This window comes from Mastomys coucha, unplaced genomic scaffold (assembly GCF_008632895.1).
Source record: "Mastomys coucha isolate ucsf_1 unplaced genomic scaffold, UCSF_Mcou_1 pScaffold23, whole genome shotgun sequence".
Lineage (NCBI taxonomy): Eukaryota > Metazoa > Chordata > Mammalia > Rodentia > Muridae > Mastomys > Mastomys coucha.
The window spans coordinates 96,689,794-96,707,052 of NW_022196906.1; the positions used below are offsets into that span (position 1 = coordinate 96,689,794).

At 48.7% G+C, this 17,259-nt stretch overlaps 1 protein-coding gene across 1 annotated transcript in view; it reads left to right on the forward strand.

The window, feature by feature from the left end:
* Slco2a1 (solute carrier organic anion transporter family member 2A1) overlaps positions 1–17,259 on the forward strand; it is an 84,084-nt gene that overhangs the window by 52,909 nt on the left and 13,916 nt on the right. Inside the window, exons 4-6 of the mRNA XM_031343411.1 lie at positions 14,123–14,350; positions 15,387–15,485; positions 16,300–16,436. Coding sequence (XP_031199271.1) covers positions 14,123–14,350; positions 15,387–15,485; positions 16,300–16,436 — 464 coding nt within the window. The remainder of the gene's footprint in view (positions 1–14,122; positions 14,351–15,386; positions 15,486–16,299; positions 16,437–17,259) is intronic.

Here is a 17,259-nt window from a genome sequence, read left to right on the forward strand (position 1 = left end):
ATGATCTTTAGTGAAATAACTGTTCCCTTTATTCATGGTACATAGGATCTTATAAACATTTGGGTGTGGGGTGGGATCTAAAGGCAGACGCTTTCTATTGGCTTGGTGGTGAGATGTTAGGGATGCCTCCCTCATGGGCATGTGGAAGGGCTTCAGGTGTTGTCCTTACATGACCGATTGTCACAGTCCTCTCCATAGAGTGTTGTGTTCCAGAAACAGGAACCTGATCAGGAGTAGATTTAAACACCTACAGTTCTCAGTTATGATAATTGCCGGGGTTCCTGAATCCACTCCACCTTACTAGGCTTTCTGTCTAGTGGCATGGCCCCACAGGGCAGCATCCCGTTTTACATCCTTACCTGGACTTAGCGCTCCAAGATCACTGCTGCTTTGAAGATAACTTTGTATCAACTTGCTAGCTCAGGATGAATTTGCCCTTGTCTTGAGAGAAGTGGGGGGAGGTTATAGCTTCATGATGAGCAGCAGTGAGGGCCCACACTGCCACTGTTCATCCTTCTTTCACTGCAGTAGAGCTGTGTGCTGTTGGTTGAGGATGGGTGAGCCACCCAGGAATATGCTGAGCAGCAAGTAACTGATTCCTGTTTACTTGAACACCTGGTTCTTCTAAAAGTAGACGTAAGTGCCAGAGGTGAATCATTTAGAATGGCAGAGGAAATTCCTCTATGGGCTGTGAGGCCTGTGCTGGAGATGGGTAGTTGGTTTGAATGGGGGCGGGGAGTGTGGAGTGGGGAGGGTTAGAAGCAGGGGTGGGTGGAGGGTCTACAGATGAAGTGTCTGCAAGGTTCTGGAACTGTCCCTCCTTCCTCCCGATGCACTAGTCATTTGCACAGGTGTGTCGCAGTCCTTGACTGTTTAAACCCTGAGCCTTGCTTCAGGAGAGCCTAGAACGAAGACAGACAGACCCAAACCTGTGGGTCCTGCCCTATCCTTTCTCCCCTCTATCTGGACGAGGCATTGAAAACAAGCTCTGAGGGAGAATCAGGACCTGACCTTTTTGATGCATGAAGACGGGGCTAATGAGATCTGCAAGGGATCCTGAAGCACTAGGGCCAGGCTGAGGGGAGGGCACTTTGCCAGACACCACACACCAGGCTGGTCGGCTCCCCGCGGCCTGGGCCCACAGCCCATGGCATTTGCTTTGCACAATGTAGCCATGGGAGGGAAATTAGCGATGGCCTCACTCTGCTCCTTATTAGGGATAGCTATTCAGATTGAGTTGGACTTTACCACAAAGCTCAGGTCACAGGGAGTTTCGACCAGCCCCGTCTTAACCCGGATGCTCCTGCCCCAGAGAGACTACTAGAAAGAGCACGGCTTGCCTGACAGGACCGTGGTGTGCACAGGCTGGGGGGAGAAATTGGGCCGTTGTTGCTCCTCCTGCCTGTGCACATTCTGATTGCAACAGCAGGGTAGCACTCGCTTTGATTGAAATTCAAACAACAGCTGGAAATGTTCATGGGTAGACTGCCTTCGGGGCACCTTTCTAGTGCCAGGCAATAAGAGGAGGAGGACCTTGGCCCAGGAGTCACTCTGTGTGCTTCGGTTGGGCCGTGTACTAGGTGCCGACACAATATGGAAATATGGTATGTTAATATGTACAGATAAAAATATTCATCAAGTCTCATTTCAGGGAAGAAATTGTGATCGTGACTCCACATCCAATGTGTTCTTGTGGGAACTTCAACTTTGAATTATGCAAGGTCATCAGAGTAGAGGCGACATATTTCTTTAGATGTGACACACCCAAACGTTGGTGTGTCTGAACTATCTTCAGGAGCCAGGTAGGTCCTAAGGCTGAGACTGGCTGTTGAGACGGTCTAATGGAAACTACAGCCTTGGACCATTTATCCTTGCTTTAAGTCTCAGTACCTAAGGAGGGTCTAAAAGAGACACACCTCCCCGTAAGGCTACAGTGGCCACAAAGGCCCATGTCCTTGTATTTAGCCCAGTGGCTGGCATAGGCAGTGATGGTGACGTGGTGGCTCTTGTTCATGTGGTAAGGGCTCATGTGTGGAAAGGGCTTATAGGAAACTGAGTGAACAGGTAGCCACTCAGAATCCCCAGTAGGAACGCACACTGTGTCCTTTGACAAGTGCTTTGCTGGGGCCTGAATAGCATGGGAGGACCTGCAGGTGATCTCTAGTCTTCATGTTAGGTGCCGGGGACAGCACAGAGCTCAGTCTTCATGCTAGGTTCCCCGGTATACCCTCATTTGAGCATGTGGATGAGAATTTGGGCTGCTGTTCTGACTGGTTCCTAGAGCAGGCTGAAGGAAGTTTGAGATGGAGCCTCTCAAAGTCACAGTGTAGGGAAGGATAAATCCTCACTCACCTTGGTAGGCGGAGCGTGGACTTTGACACTCACACCCCATCTCAGCCGCTCACTCACCAACTCCTCTTGGGGGAGGTACTCCTCATTTTCTGAACCTTATCTGTAAAAACAGGAGCAACAATACCTCCTTCCCACTCTGTGTTCCCGGAATGAAAAATAGACGTTAAGAGCGTGGCTCACGGTGGCTACCAGGGAAACTTATTTGCCTTGCTGTGGCATTTGAAATCTGTCATTGATCAGTATCTGCTCCACTCCTCTCCTCATGAGTATTTGCTGGTTTCTTTCCCCTTGGAGCAAAGCTGCTCCAGAAATGACCATGGGAAATGAAGGGGAACTATGATCTTCAGAGGCCGGCGGGGGACGGGGGGGTGGGGGAGAAGACTGAAGAAAGGCTGAACGTTGTGGGAAATCACAAAGACCTTTACAACTAATTGCCAATTTAAAAGAGTCCATGCAGACATTTATGGATGTTTAGATTTTCTAAATGTCAGTGGGGTCCGGAAATGTGCCTTGGCGCCTTTAGAGAAGAGACTTAGCTACCCAGCCAAAGCCTCTATCCAAGCCCATGTCTAGAAGGTACAGAGAGGCTTTTGTGGATGGGAAACAAGCCAGTGTGAGACCAGTTCCCCTAGGAGAGAAGAGAGGGGACTTTTGGAAAGCAGTGTTTTGAAGGACTAGGTGTAACCTTGTGAAAGATTCTGTCTAGCCCTTTTGGAAGTCAGCCTGGCAGAGGCAGGACAATGGTTGCCAGGGCAGGAAGTTTCTTGAAGGCTAAGCAGGAAACGAGGAGGGGAAGTGTTGTATTTTGGGAGCAATCAAGAAAAGAAAGGGAAGAAGCCCTTCCTAGCCCTTGATGTCTGAGGCTGCTGGTCCCTAGGCTGTGTGCTCAGTGATGTCCCCAGGAAGATGGGTAGATGCAAAACATGGAAAGCAGGGCCTTGGGGTCCAGGGTCACGTCAACTCTTCCTCCCTCAGTTCTCAGTCTCCCGAGCTAAGTCCATCTTCTAAACCAGGCCCCGGCCTCAGGCAGAATCACTCTGGAGCATGAGCTCGGGTGGCTCTGTGGTAAATACCCAGCTGTGGTGTGAAGTGGAGGTGCCAGAAGCCATGGGAAATGAGGGACGGGCGCATGGTATGCAGGTGGCCCTAGTGTGCCTGTAACACGTAGGCGTGTGCATGGTAGAGCTTCTCTACATGCAGACGTTGGATGAGGTAGGGAGGCGGCTGGGCATGGAGAGGAGAGAAAGCTGCGTATGTGGAGATGGGTACTGGAGGCAGGAGTGTGTAGACGCAGGGGTGAAGGTAGGGAGGTAGGGGGATTGTGAGGAGGTGGGGGTACCTGGGAAGGAAGAAGGAGGGTGAAGCGAACACGTATGTGGGAAGAAGTGTGTGGGTAAGGATGTGGGGGATGAGCATGCACATGAGGAGACACAGGTGGATGTGTCATGGATGTGGATTGACACGCATGTGGCCATTGGCTGGAGAGCTGAGATAGGATATTCATAAGGAGTAAAGGGAGAGTGTGTGTTGAAATGAGTGGGTGGAGAAAAACAAACAAACAAACAAATACAAGAGAGGAAAATATCACAAAACACATGCATGCTATTAACTCGACTGAAAGAAAGACAGTCCCGAACAGATGAGTAGGCTGAGAGCAAATGCGGTTTGAGGCGGACCCTCTTAAAGTCATGGTATAGGAAAGGAGAGATATAAACCTGAAGGGATGATTGTAGGCGCCCAGCTGCTGCACCAAGCGTCAGAGAAGGTCAGAACTCTAAGGCTGGTGGAACAAGTGTCTCCACTGCAGTGGCACGAGAGACAGCCCCTCTCGAGGCACCAGCTCTTGGCCTAGGCTGTCCATTCTCTGGTTCTTAGAGCATTGTAGTGGGTGGGTCTGATGCTGCTTGTATTCTAACGCTAATACTGGTTCCTCAAAATGTGGTTGCCCACCCCACCTCCACAAGCAGATAGATCCTCATGTATTCAAGGGATGCCATGTGAACCTTTCTCCCCAGTGTAACAGGTCAATAAAAGGTTAGAGCCTGTGATTAGGCAGGGGAGGAAGAAAGGTGGGACTGGAGGTTCAAGAGGGAGGGGGGTGGCAGGTAGAAGAGGGGAGGAAGGGAGAAAAAGGAGATATGGGAGGAGGAAGCTGCCATGGATCAGAACCGCATGGCCAGAAGAAACAGCAAGAAACGAGGGGCCTTATAGCTGGGGAATACGTTAGTATAGCTCCGCCCAATCTAGCCATATGGCTTATAAATAAAAGTTCTGGATTGTGTGTCTTCTATAAGGGCTTACTAGGATTGAAATTATAACTACAGAGCATCTGTGTTGTGGGCAAGTCAGGTGAATTGAAAACATTCTCCTAGGCCTCCAAGAGGAGGTGGCTACGTGTAGCTGGCTCCTCTCTGCCTTCTCGGCCCTTGGGAACTATGCAGCCATTTTCTTCGTTCAACAATGAGGCCGGGTAGTGAGCCTTCTGCAAGTGTCTTAGAGACAAGCTCGTTCCTGTTCCTCCACTGAGTCACTCTTCCTGGACGGTTGGTAGACTCCGTCCCAGTCCTACCTAGGACAGGGGAAGGCCTCCTTAATGGCAGGGGAAGTTGTCATTCAAGGCAGAGAGGAAAGGCTTCCTACTATTCTAGTGGCTTTGGGCATCCTAGGAAACAGTCACTCTCCCACGGTAGACTGGGGTTTGAAGAAGCCGTTAGCCATCACTAGAGGAGGTAGTGGGCTCCTGAAGGCCCAGGGAGTCAGAAAAGCACCCTCTATCTCCCTTCCCGCACTTGGAGAGGCTAAGGCTGTTGACTGCCTAGACACCTCCTGTGACTGAAAGGCTTGACATGGGTGACCCAGGCACACCTAGGCAGTGGGCACCTTCTTTCTCCCACGACCAGGGAATTTTAAGAACTCCATGCTTGCACCATCCATAACCAGAGAAGATGGAAGCGTTGAAAAGAGGGAAATAACACAACAGACGACTGACCCACATCCCAGGACCTAGCTGTCAGCAAAGGCTTGTGGGTATTCTGGACTGTTCCAGATATCCCCTTCCCGTCTTCTCCCTCGCCTGGGGTAGAAGTGAGGAGAAGGATGAGTAGAACTCCCTCATCCCCCAGATACCCATCCTTCAAGAGCTCTGCTTATGTCTGGGTCGTATTCTGTGTCCCCCAGAAGCTTATAGAGAGCTCTAGTGGCTGAAGTGTTTGGAAACCATATTAGGCCATGGGTAGACATTTTTATTCAAGTACCAGGTAGCAAATATTTCCAGCTTGCCAACCCCAGAGACTTTGAAGCTGTTCATCAGCACTGTTATGGGGACAGCAGTTTCCATAGGAGTAGAGACCAAAGTGTGTAGGTGTGTGCTGTAAAACTCATGGGCACAAACAGGGCAGGGAATCCATCCGATCTTACCCTAGTTAGTAGTTTCCCAAGCCCTGTGCTAGGTGGTTCTGTAAGCCCAGGCTTACCCTTACCCTTAGAGCTGAACTCCCAGGGTATGAATCCCCCTGGCTCCCTTGATGTGCCAAGTCACTCTCTTCCTTAGATCTCCTGGTACTACCTCCCGTGGGTTCTAGTCCCTCCTAGAATTATTCTAACCAAGTCTGTTAGTCCCCAGCTTCAGGAACAGCCATCCAATAGCTGGGCTGAGCCTGTTCTTCTGCTGAAGGATCTTCCTTGGACCTCAGAAAATAAGGCTGCAGGGCTTCAGGGTCTCCCCAGGAAAAAGGCAGAGAAGTTTCCCCTCTGGACCTGAGGATACTAAAGCAGGCTTAAGCTGTGGATGCATGATCAAAATAGCCAGAAACTCAACACCACAGATGGTTTTGTTGTTGTTTTGTTTTGTTTTGTTTTGTTTGAGACAGGGTTTCTTTGTGTAACCCTGGCTGTCTTAGAACTTGCTCTGTAGACGGGGCTGACCTTGAACTCAGAGATCTACCTGCCTCTGCCTCCCGAGTGCCAGGCCTTACCTTATCTATTTGTTGCCTGGTTGAAGCCAAGCCTTGTATTTTATCCCTGTAAGAGTCACTCTCCTTGGTTGAAGCCCTGCTTTTTTATCCTTGGGTCTAATTTTTTTTTTAACCTTTTAGCCCTCAGGATGTTTTATTGGCCATTCTCCTGTCTCTACAGTATCCCCTGTAGTTCTTAGGCCTACCAGCTGTGTCCCCAGGACAGAGCACACAGAGTGACAGACACATAGCCCTTCCACCTCAAGTATGCAGAAAGTTGGCTCCCCCTGAAGATACTCCAGATACGGGTCCCTATCTTACCTAGCAGATATAGTGACAGACTTTGTCAACAGGCTGCCTTCAGTCAAGTCATGCCATGGCTTCTGCTGGCTAAGGAGCCCCACTAACAAAGAAAATGTGTGTGGGGGAGGAGGCATGAATGGCTTTTGATGAACTGATGTTGGCTCTGCTAACCACTCTGGGTTTTCTTCAAAGAGCTCCCCGGCAGCCTGGGGAATAAATCTGTGAGCAATAACTTCTATTTCACAACCAAGGAAAGGTGCTAGTGAAGTGCCTACCTCCTTAAATATTAAAGCCAGTGCTGCAAGCTGTCATCATTTTTTCTCCTAACCACTAAAGAAACGAGTCTGATGCTCTGGGTGCCAGCTCCTGTGCACACAGCAAGCCTGCTCCCTTAGGCCCAGGACAAGTAGCATTTTTTTTTTCTTTTAGAACTCTCCTATGACAAGGAAGGCAGTGTGGGAAGAGAGTTACAGTCTCAATACACACACACACACACACACACACACACACACACACACACACATACACACGTGCCCAACACCAACACACTCCTTCCCTGTACAAGTATGAGCCTTTCTAAGAACACACTTTTGCCCTGTGAGTTCTTTGTTGTAACCTACTGTTACTGGAAACCACCATTGGTCTTGCCTGTCCTTCCTGGATCCTGCCCCTGAGTTTTAGTAGCCTGAGTAACATGGCCTTATCCATTTGAGTTTCTCCAAGTGATTCATCATTTTGAATGAAAGTGATTTCATTGGAGGGCCTTTGGGTCCCAGATTATAATATACTAATTATTTCTTATAAAATAATGCTTTATAAGATAATGTTGTATGAATAAGGAGAGCACAAAGTCATGAAGGGATGGGAAGGTGAGGGTGGACCTGGGAAGAGCTGGGGGGATGGTATGAGAGTGAATATAATGAAAACACATTGTATAAAGCTCCCAAAGAATCATAAAATAGTATATTAAAGTGTTTTTCATTGTAATGACACATAGTAACCGCGTATACTTACACAGCATGTGGCATTTCAACCTACGCGAGCATGTGTGCCGATCAGATCGGAATGGCTGACATACCTCTATCGTGCTAGCCACTTATCATTTCTTTATGTTGGAAAGAACATCCCTGCTCCGGTCCTGCTCCATTCCTGCCTGAGTCCATGGGTCACATCCCAGGAAAAGTTAATTTCTTGACACAAAATCTCCTATATTGCAAAACCACGGAGGGATCCAGAAATCAGGACGGGAATTTTGCAGATATAAAACTCAGCATGAGTCAGAAGGTTGACTCTCGTGCTGCCAGGGTGGGGTCGGGTAACCTTGGGAGGGGTGAGGCCAGCCTGTTTCTAGTTAGCACTGCCCAGTCCTGTAAAAACTGATAGAACCAGACCCCTTGTGTCCTACTGGGGTTAGAGAGTGTGCTCTAATGAACTTGCGCCTTCCAGGGCTCTGCCTTGGAGAAGACAGGAAATAGACTGAACTCCTGTTGATAAAGGTTCTCTTTTCTCCTAAGGAGCCCTGCAGTATAGAGGCAGGCAGCCTTGGATGGGCAGATTGATTTCAGAGGAGTTCTGTAGTGGTTGCAAAGGGTGCCACTTTTCTGTCTTATTTCAGGACTTTTATTATTTTTAAAACTTTGTGTGTGTTTGGGGGTGGGGTCTGGAGATATAGTAATGCACACCTTTAATCCCAGCACTCGGGAGACAAAGGCAGATGGATCTCTGTGAGTCCAAGGTCAGCCTGGTCTACAGAATGAGTTCTAGGACAGCCAGAGCTACATAGTGTGACCTCCCCATCTCAAACAAACAAACAAATATAAACAAATACACAAACAAAAAATGTGGAGCTGGAGAGATGGCTCAGTGATTATGAGAACTTGCTCTTGAAGAGGATCCAGATTCAGCTCCCAGGGCCTACGTGGTGGCTTATAATCATCCATTACTCTCACTTCAGGGGAGTCAATGCCTTCTTCTGACCCCTGAGGATGCCACATGCACATACATGCAGGCAGAACACTCATACATATGAAATAAATAAATCTATAAAACTTTTTTAAAATTTGTGTGTGAGGTAAATATGTATAAATGTGTCTATATGTATGTTCATATGTGCATATGTGCACGTGTGTCCATACATACATTTATGTGGAGGCTAGAAGTCAATGTTAGATGATGCTCAATCACTCTTAGCTGTATTTCTTTGAGACAGCATCTCCCACTGAACCTGGAGCTCACCTATTTCACTGGCTGTTGGCCAGTGAGCTCCAGGAGTTGGCCTGTCTCCGCCTCCCTGGTGCTGGGATTCCAGGTGCATGCTGCCATGCCTGAGCTTCTCTCTGTGTGCCGATCATCTGAACTCAGGTCCTCATGCTTGCTCGGACAGACATCACTTCACTAAGTGAGCCATGTCCCCAACCACAGTGAGCAGCCTGGGAAAGCTCTCAGACTCCCCAGGTATATGATTTGAGAAATGATGAGATACTTGGTGATCTCTTACGTGAGCTCAAGCCCTTGGAAAAAGCTAAGAACTCTGACTCAGGGATCCTCCCCTTATTCATGATGATTATTTTTGAAGAGATGAGCTTAATGATCTTTTAAAAAATCTAAGACCTGCCGGGTAGTGATGACACATGTCTTTAATCCCAGCTCTTGGGAGGCAGAGGCAGGCAGATTTCTGAGTTTGAGGCCAGCCTGGTCTACAGACTGAATTCCAGGACAGCCAGGACTACACAGAGAAACCCTGTGTCGAAAAAAAAAAAATCTAAGACCCTATTTCTATCCAGGGTGTGATGGCCAGGACCACCCACTACAGGGTGTCCGTGCCTTGTTCCTAAGATCCTGCATAAGGATCCAACTGCTGTCAACTGCCCTGTAGGGCAGGGAGCAGCAGACTTTCTCAGCACATCCTGCCCACTGCTTTTCTCTGTTCCTCTGGGCTCCAGGGCTCAGTGCTTACCATCTCCAAGGGAGCAGGCTGCTGTTCCTCTGAGATGGTGCCCATGGGAAAAGAAGCCCTGCCCTAAGGGCTTTACTACTGCTGTGTGTACATGTGTGTGTGTGCGTATACATGTATGCATTCATACATGGATGTGCATGCACATGTGTGTGTGTGTGTGTGTGTGTGTGTGTGTGTGTGTGTAGGGGATACAACTGGAGGCCAGAGGTCATCTTGAGTGCTGTTCCTCCGGATAGTTATCCACTATATTTTTTGAGACATATTCTCTCACTGGAACTTGGGCTGGCCAATGAGACTAGGCTGGGTGGCCACATGCCATATAATTCCGCCTTTCCAACGCTGGTGTTTCAAGCATGTACCCTCATGCTGGGCTTTTCATATTAGTTCTGGAGATCAAATTCAGGTCCAATACTTATGAGGTCAAGTGCTTTATGAACCGAGCCATCTCCTCAGCTCCAACTACTGTCCCTTTGCTCAAGTGTCACAGCTGGATCTGAAATAGGCTTGGGCCTCACTCAGGACTGGCATCAGGAAGGGCCATGTTCTACAGGGAGACCTTAAATCAGTGTAGGAAACAGAATAAAGCCATGGAGAATTTGGAGTCTTGGACGTAGTTGGGGCCAACTGATTTTTTTTTTCACACATATTTTGAGGAAGAGGTATTTCTGACCTGCACACTGACATTTTTAAACTTAATAATGACGAACGATCCCCAGAGACTCTGGCTTCGGAACCCTTCACTAGATGAAACTTCCCGAGGATTTCTGTGGCTTTGGCATACCATGCAGTATGCCACATGAAGACTTAATAAGGCAGTCAATGTTTTTATGATCTTTGATGACCATTAAATGTCTCACAAAAAAAAAAAAATGCCTTTGCCAGCCAAGGCAGCAACAATGTCCTCATGACCATCGGTTTTGTCAAATAATGAGGATGGACGAAATCAGGGATTAGAGTAAACTTAGAATAAACTCTATTCTCTGGAACTTTTATTTCCCCGGGGAGTCCCTCAAGTCCTCCTCCCCTGTCCCCCCGCCTCCAGTTCCCTTCATTCCCCCACCACAGTCTAACCTAGTGTATGTTTTCATACTCATGCAACCCTGGAGCCCCCCGCAAGCCCTGACCCTGAGCACACAGCCGCAGCCTCACCTGTTTGAGGTCTAGGCAGTTCTCTGGCTGAGGCTCTTCCTCCCCCTTGAACTCAGGCCTTGGCCCACCCAGAAACTGCATTGCAGTGCCCCGTCAGGGTCTTCACCTATCTTGGGGTGTCCTTGGGGTACGATCTAGGCTCCTTCCCAAGGCACTCTACCCACCTGCAGTAGCTGGATTGTACACCGCCCCCCTACTTCCCTGTGAACTGGGTTGCTCTCGCTCACTCTCACCCACTGAGACACCCTGGCTTCCCTCTGTGCCTTCTTCTTGGTTCACAGGCTCCCTTCTCTAGGGAACTTTCTGCAACGCCTCCCCACCCACCCCACCCCTACCACGCCAACTCTGAGTTTCCCATTATTTTTTTCCTCCAATACACGGTGAAATATATAACATGAAGTTTACCGTGCTCCCACTGTCAGCTGCGTGCTGGTGGGGCTAAGTACATCAGAACCACCCACCTCCAGAACGTTCTTATGTGAATCGATTGTACGCAGTGTCTTCATTTCCCTTCATTCCCCAGCCCTTGGCAAACGTCATTCTACTCTCTGTCTTTATGAATTCGGTTACTTTAGAAGCCTCCCGTTAAGGGAGTCAGACAGGACTTGTCATTCTGTTTGGCTTCTTTCACTTAGCACAGTGTCCTCAAGGCTCATCTATATTAACATACGGCAGAATTTGCTCCCATTTTAAACTGAATAATATCCTATTGTAGGTACCATATTTGACTTAATTAATGGGTTGTTTCTACTTCTTGGTTTTCGCCAACAATGGTGCCGTAAATATGGGAGCATAACGATCTCTTCAGGGCTGGAGAGATGGCTCAGCAGTCAAGAGCACTGGCTGCTCTTCCAGAGGTCCTGAGTTCACTTCCCAGAAACTACACAGTGGCTCACAACCATCTGTCATAGGATTCAATGCCCTATTACAGAGTAGGATTTCTGCTGTGTCTGAAAACAGCTACAGTGTACTCATATACATAAAATAAATAAATCTTCTTTTTAAAGGTGGGTCTAAAAAAAGAAAGAGCTCATTAAGGGCAGTGGTAATGCGTACCTTTGATCTCAGTAGTTGGGAGGCAGAGGCAGGAGGATCTCTGTGAGTTCCAGAGCAGCCTGATCTATAGAGCAAGTCTCAGGACAGCCAGGGCTATATAGAGAAACCCTTTTGGGGGGGGCAAGGAGGGGTTAAGACAGGGTTTCTCTGTGTAGCCCTGGCTGTCCTGGAACTCACTCTATAGACCAGGCTTGCCTCAAACTCAGAAATCTGCCTGCCTCTTCCTTCCAAGTGCTGGGATTAAAGGCATGTACCACCACTGTCCGGCTTCAGAGAAGCCATGCTGAAAAACAAAACAAAACAAAAATCTCTTCAAGCCTCTGCTTCTAATCATTTTGATTTTTATGGGACTCGTTGGATCATAGGTAATGACTGTCTCTTTCTGGATGTTGAACCCACTTGCAGAGTGACTGCAGTATTTCCCACGCCTCGCCAGCAGTGCATGAGGGTCTCTCCAGCTCTGGCTCCCCACCAACACTTGGTGTTTTCCGGCTTTTTGATGCTAGCCATCCTGTGGGATGTTACATGCTATCTCATCGCTTCCTGTTTCTATTGGCAAAGCAATACTGTGGTGGCTTTTTCGTTTTTAACAACCCGGGGGGCCATTGTGGATTCGAGAATGTATAAGAGCCATGCCTGTGTCCCTCTGTCACCTGCATGGGAGAGCCCTCTCTCATAGTTACTAGCCAGATGACTGGGACACTAAAGAGGACTTGAATCTTAGTGCAGGTGTTTTCCAAGAGCCAGGCTTCACCCACACTGCTGGTCAGAGGATGGTGTCTCAGATTGAGGCAGATGCCTTCGGTGACTGAGCTAGCACGGGGACAACTCTTTATACCTCTTTCTTGGCATTATCATTTGATTTCAGATGACCTTTAAACTGTTCTAGAATAATTGATGTACACCAAAGGACACTCAATAAAGGTGGCCGAGTCTCGGTTAACGTCATCTACGTTCTGCACCACTAACGAGCCTTGGCTAGTGGTTGTAGTAACAGTTTGGTTTGCTGAGAGGAGTATGTGTTATATGGACCAGGCTGTCCTCTACCTGGCAATCCTCCTGCCTCAGCTCCTTGAGTGCTGAGATGCCTGATGAGCATGCCATACAAGGCTTCACAGAATACTTGATACTATAATACCTGGCCTTTGTCTGCTCTGTTTTTGTTTGTTTCTTTGTTTTGTTTTGTTTTGTTTTTTCTGAGTCAGACCTCAGTGACCAACAAAGGAGTCTCTTTGCTGGAAGTTTGTACATGGGTCTTGTCTAGACCCTGGCACTGAGAACAGGAAGTGATGAGGTTTGGCCATAGGAGACCTGTGTGGAAGGGGAATGGGACATCAGGGAAGGCAGAGCCCAGCCCCAACTGGCCCCAGCCCTAACACCTATCCCATGGCCTCCACTTTTTCTCTCCAGGGGACTGAGGGGCCCTCTAGCTCAGGGCCACACCTCTGGGAAGATCATAAATAAGGATTAAACTGATTCCATTCGTGTTAATGAAAACCCTGCAGAGGAAGATTGGTGACGTCAGAGGGTTCCACTGGCCAGAATGAAGCAGGAATAAAAGGAATCTGGAAAAGATTCCCTCAAACCCCTCAAGGCCTTGGAAAGCTGACAACGCTGATTGTTTGGTGTGGGCCAAATTGAAAACAGAGGCATGGAAGCAGCTGCCAAGCCTGGCAAAGTCTACAGCCGCAGGAACCACAGTGTCCAAAGGCCATACTGGGCTGACTGGAGCCCTCCCAGAAGGGCCTCCAGGGGCAGCCTTGCTCCCCAATTTGTAATATGACAGGGTCTCCCAATCCCCTTTTTTTCAGAGTCTGTGATTCTTCTCTTGGTCCTGGCCAAAAGGCCAAGAAGCATTAAGAGTCTATGGTTCTGGGGGCGCTGCCCAGGTGTGGTCAGGTCACTAAATACCTTTGGCAGCAAGTCCTTCACAATAATGTGGTGTTGGGATCATTCAGAAGTAAAGGGTCAGGGGATCAAGATTCAGGGAAGACCAGAGCCAAGCCTGGTGGTGACATAGTCTTTTGCTGAAGAGAACTCTTGGTTTTGACAGTGAATTCCCTTTTCCAGATCCACCACACAAAAGGAGAAATAGTTGCACCTTCTCCTTCCTGGGCAGAGCTGCTCCCGTTGCAAGAACCGCTGTCCATCTCGCTCTCACCTCAGTCCCTGTAGCCCCTCTGCCAAGCAAGCAGAGGACTATTCTGCAAGGACTATGTCCCACTTTCCCATCCCCTCTTTCCCTTCCTCTGGGGCATGGAAGAAAGGATAAACGAGAGTGGGATAGAAGGACAGATGGTGGAAGCGGGAGGACAGGGTGGTTGGTGGTGACCACTGGGCATGCTCATTGCAGGAAACAGCAGCCACCTTCAAACTGACCTCTGTCAGAAGCATTTGCTAGACCTGCCCCCCAGTAAGTGCCACAGCACCGTGCCTGATACCCAGAAGGAGACCAGCAGCATGTGGGGCCTGATGGTGGTTGCTCAACTGCTGGCCGGCATTGGGACAGTGCCCATTCAGCCGTTTGGGATCTCCTATGTGGACGACTTTGCAGAGCCTACCAACTCGCCTCTGTATATCTGTGAGTCTCGAGCTTCAACCGGGCTGTGGGGGGTGGGGAATCAGGACCTGATGCCAACACCTGCTGAAGCTCTTGGGGGCTGAAATGGGGGCTGATTCGCTGGCCCACAACATGGTGCATGACAAAGGCCCATTGTAAATGCCAGTTTTGTTTCCTTCCACTAGGACGGACCTCAAGTGGCTAACCCAAGTCCCCAGGTTCTTATCTGGAGGACAGCACTAAGATTCTTTGTGTGAGCCATGTGTTTTGACGTTAGGTGAGCTGATATACATCACCATTTAGCCCTGTTTTGAGCCTTTGAAATCACAGCGTGACATTGGGTTCTACCAAGTTCACACTAGTTGCAATTGAGTTTTTTTTTTTTCCTTAATGCAACAACGGCAACAACAACAACAAAATCATATAATGCTTTAAGTTTAAAATTGGTATTGGGCCATGATCATAACTGTCCTGGAGACCATGTGGCCTATGGGTCAGCTGTTAGCTAGTCTGTAGATCCTCAACAAACTACCGGGGTCTCCAGACTCGTTGTAAGTGATATACCAGTACTCTGAGTTGTGGACAGGCTAGCATGCATGAAGAAGGTAGCAGATGGCCAACTGGTACTTAACCCCTTCCCTTAGAAAAAGCTACATTGAGCTGTCTCGGGGCTTCAGGTCACAGACTGAATCTTTGACTCCACATACACCTGACAGAGCCACCAGCACTGTACACACACAACACTATAGTACACCCTGGACTGGCATTTTGGTTTTTTTTTAAAGATACCGTGGAGGAAAGTTCATTCCAGGCCAGCAGATCTCTCTGGCAGGTGCTGGAGGAGCAGCAGACTTGGGTCTGCAAGCCTTGGCATCCGGCCCTTCCTTATCTACAGGAGATGTAATAGGCTCGGGCTTCAGGAGGCCTAACAGGCCCATGCTTGTGATTCCCAGGGGACAGTGCGTGGCACCTTAGGAATCTCCTTCAGTTTAGGAGACTAGGAATGCTGAACTTGCCCAGTGCCCCTCAGCCTTTGATCCTTTGTTTCAATTTCCAGCCATCTTATTTGCTATCGCTGTGTTTGGACCGGCTTTTGGGTACCTGCTGGGCTCAGTCATGCTGAGGATCTTCGTGGACTATGGCAGAGTGGACACAGGTGTGTATGCAGAGGACACTCATTCTTATCACCCCTTAATTGCTGCTTCTGGTTTAGCTCTTCCCTTTTGGCTGCCTAAAGAGACCAGCAATGGAGCTCTCAGCCCGTATGGGGCACTGCCCAGGGGTGCCTGCCATTGAGTGACTGAACACCATTTTGCTACTTTCTTCCTCCTTCTGTGTCCATGTTTGATGTCAAGGAACGCAGAGGGGGGTAGAGTGCAGTGGGACAGATTTTCAGGGGAACGTTGATGTTTGGAGGCCAGGTAACCCACTTTGTTGATGACTATATCCTCAAGCTCCTAAGAATTATGGGACTAGGGCTGCTTAAAAGTACAGTGTAATAGAGCTCAGCGGTTAAGAGCACAGGTTAAGATACCAGAAACACAGGTTTGAAACTGACTAATGGACAAGAGATTTGGTCCCCCAGTCGGTTAGGGGAAGTCAGATGTGTGTAACTCCTCCGTCACCATGATGCTAGAAGAGCCAGTAGGATGGTGGAGGTAAAGTGTGTAGTAGTGTGTGAACCATGTCAACCCTCTAGAGATCAGATCATTTCACTGTTATTCCTGCCAAGAGCTGGAGAGGAAACACAATGGGGGCGGGGGGCTAGCATTTGCCTTTCTGTGTAGAGACAGGGGTGCTCTGGGAAGACCAAAAAGGCCTGGGGAGGAAGAGTTGTACCGATCAGGGTCCTTCCTGCATTGTGGGAAGAAAGTCAATAAAACATTCCCCTGAACCAGATTTCCCTGAGTCAGATCACAGAGATCGGGCATTTAGCCAACGGACACTTCTATCCCTCGGTTTCTTTTTAGCTACAGTGAACCTGAGCCCAGGTGACCCTCGGTGGATCGGAGCCTGGTGGCTGGGCCTGCTCATCTCCTCAGGCTTCTTGGTTGTCACCTCTTTGCCCTTTTTCTTCTTTCCCCGAGCAATGTCCAGAGGAGCAGAGGTAAGTTTCCCAGAGCCCATGACTCCGTGGATATAGCCTTGTAAGCAATGGACACAGGCTTGGAAAATAAACAGCTGGGAAGCTGCAGCTGCCTCAGCAAACTGGGGGAAATGAAAGGAGGTCTCAGGAGTTAGGGTTCATCAGAGACTGAGAAGAGGTACCCCTCAGCGCCTTCTTACCATGCTGTCATCTCGAAGACTGGAGGGTTCCGAGGAACATAGTTCGGAAATCCCCAAGTTCATCTAAGCTGGGCTAAAGAGTTAAGAAACAATTAACAATGCACGATGGGATGTGGAGACAGGGAGACGACTCAATCCATAGAGAGCCAGCCATGCAAACACGAGGCCCTGAGCTTGAGCCACACACCACCTCTTTTCTTTTAAAAAGCCAAGCATGGTGGTATATAATTGCAATCCCAGAGCTGGGGGAAGCAGATAAATGGAAGTATTCCCTAAGGCTTGATAGCCAGACAGCCTATGTGGGGAGCTCTAGGCTACTTAAAGACCTCTTTAAAAATCAATATGGGGGCTGAAGAGATGGCTCAGAGGTTAAGAGCACTGACTGCTCTTCCAGAGGTCCTGAGTTCAATTCCCAGCAACCACAGGGTGGCTCACAACCATCCATAATGGAATCTTCTGGTATGTCTGAAAACAGCTACATATATTTTTATGTATATGTATACACACACACACACACACACACACACACACACACACACACACGAAAGCTGAGCAGGGAGTGAGGCACAGTTAATTTGGACATCTAATGGAGCTTACTAAGGTTTGAGCCTGAACACCTGGTGAGAAGGAGGAGTCCACTCAAG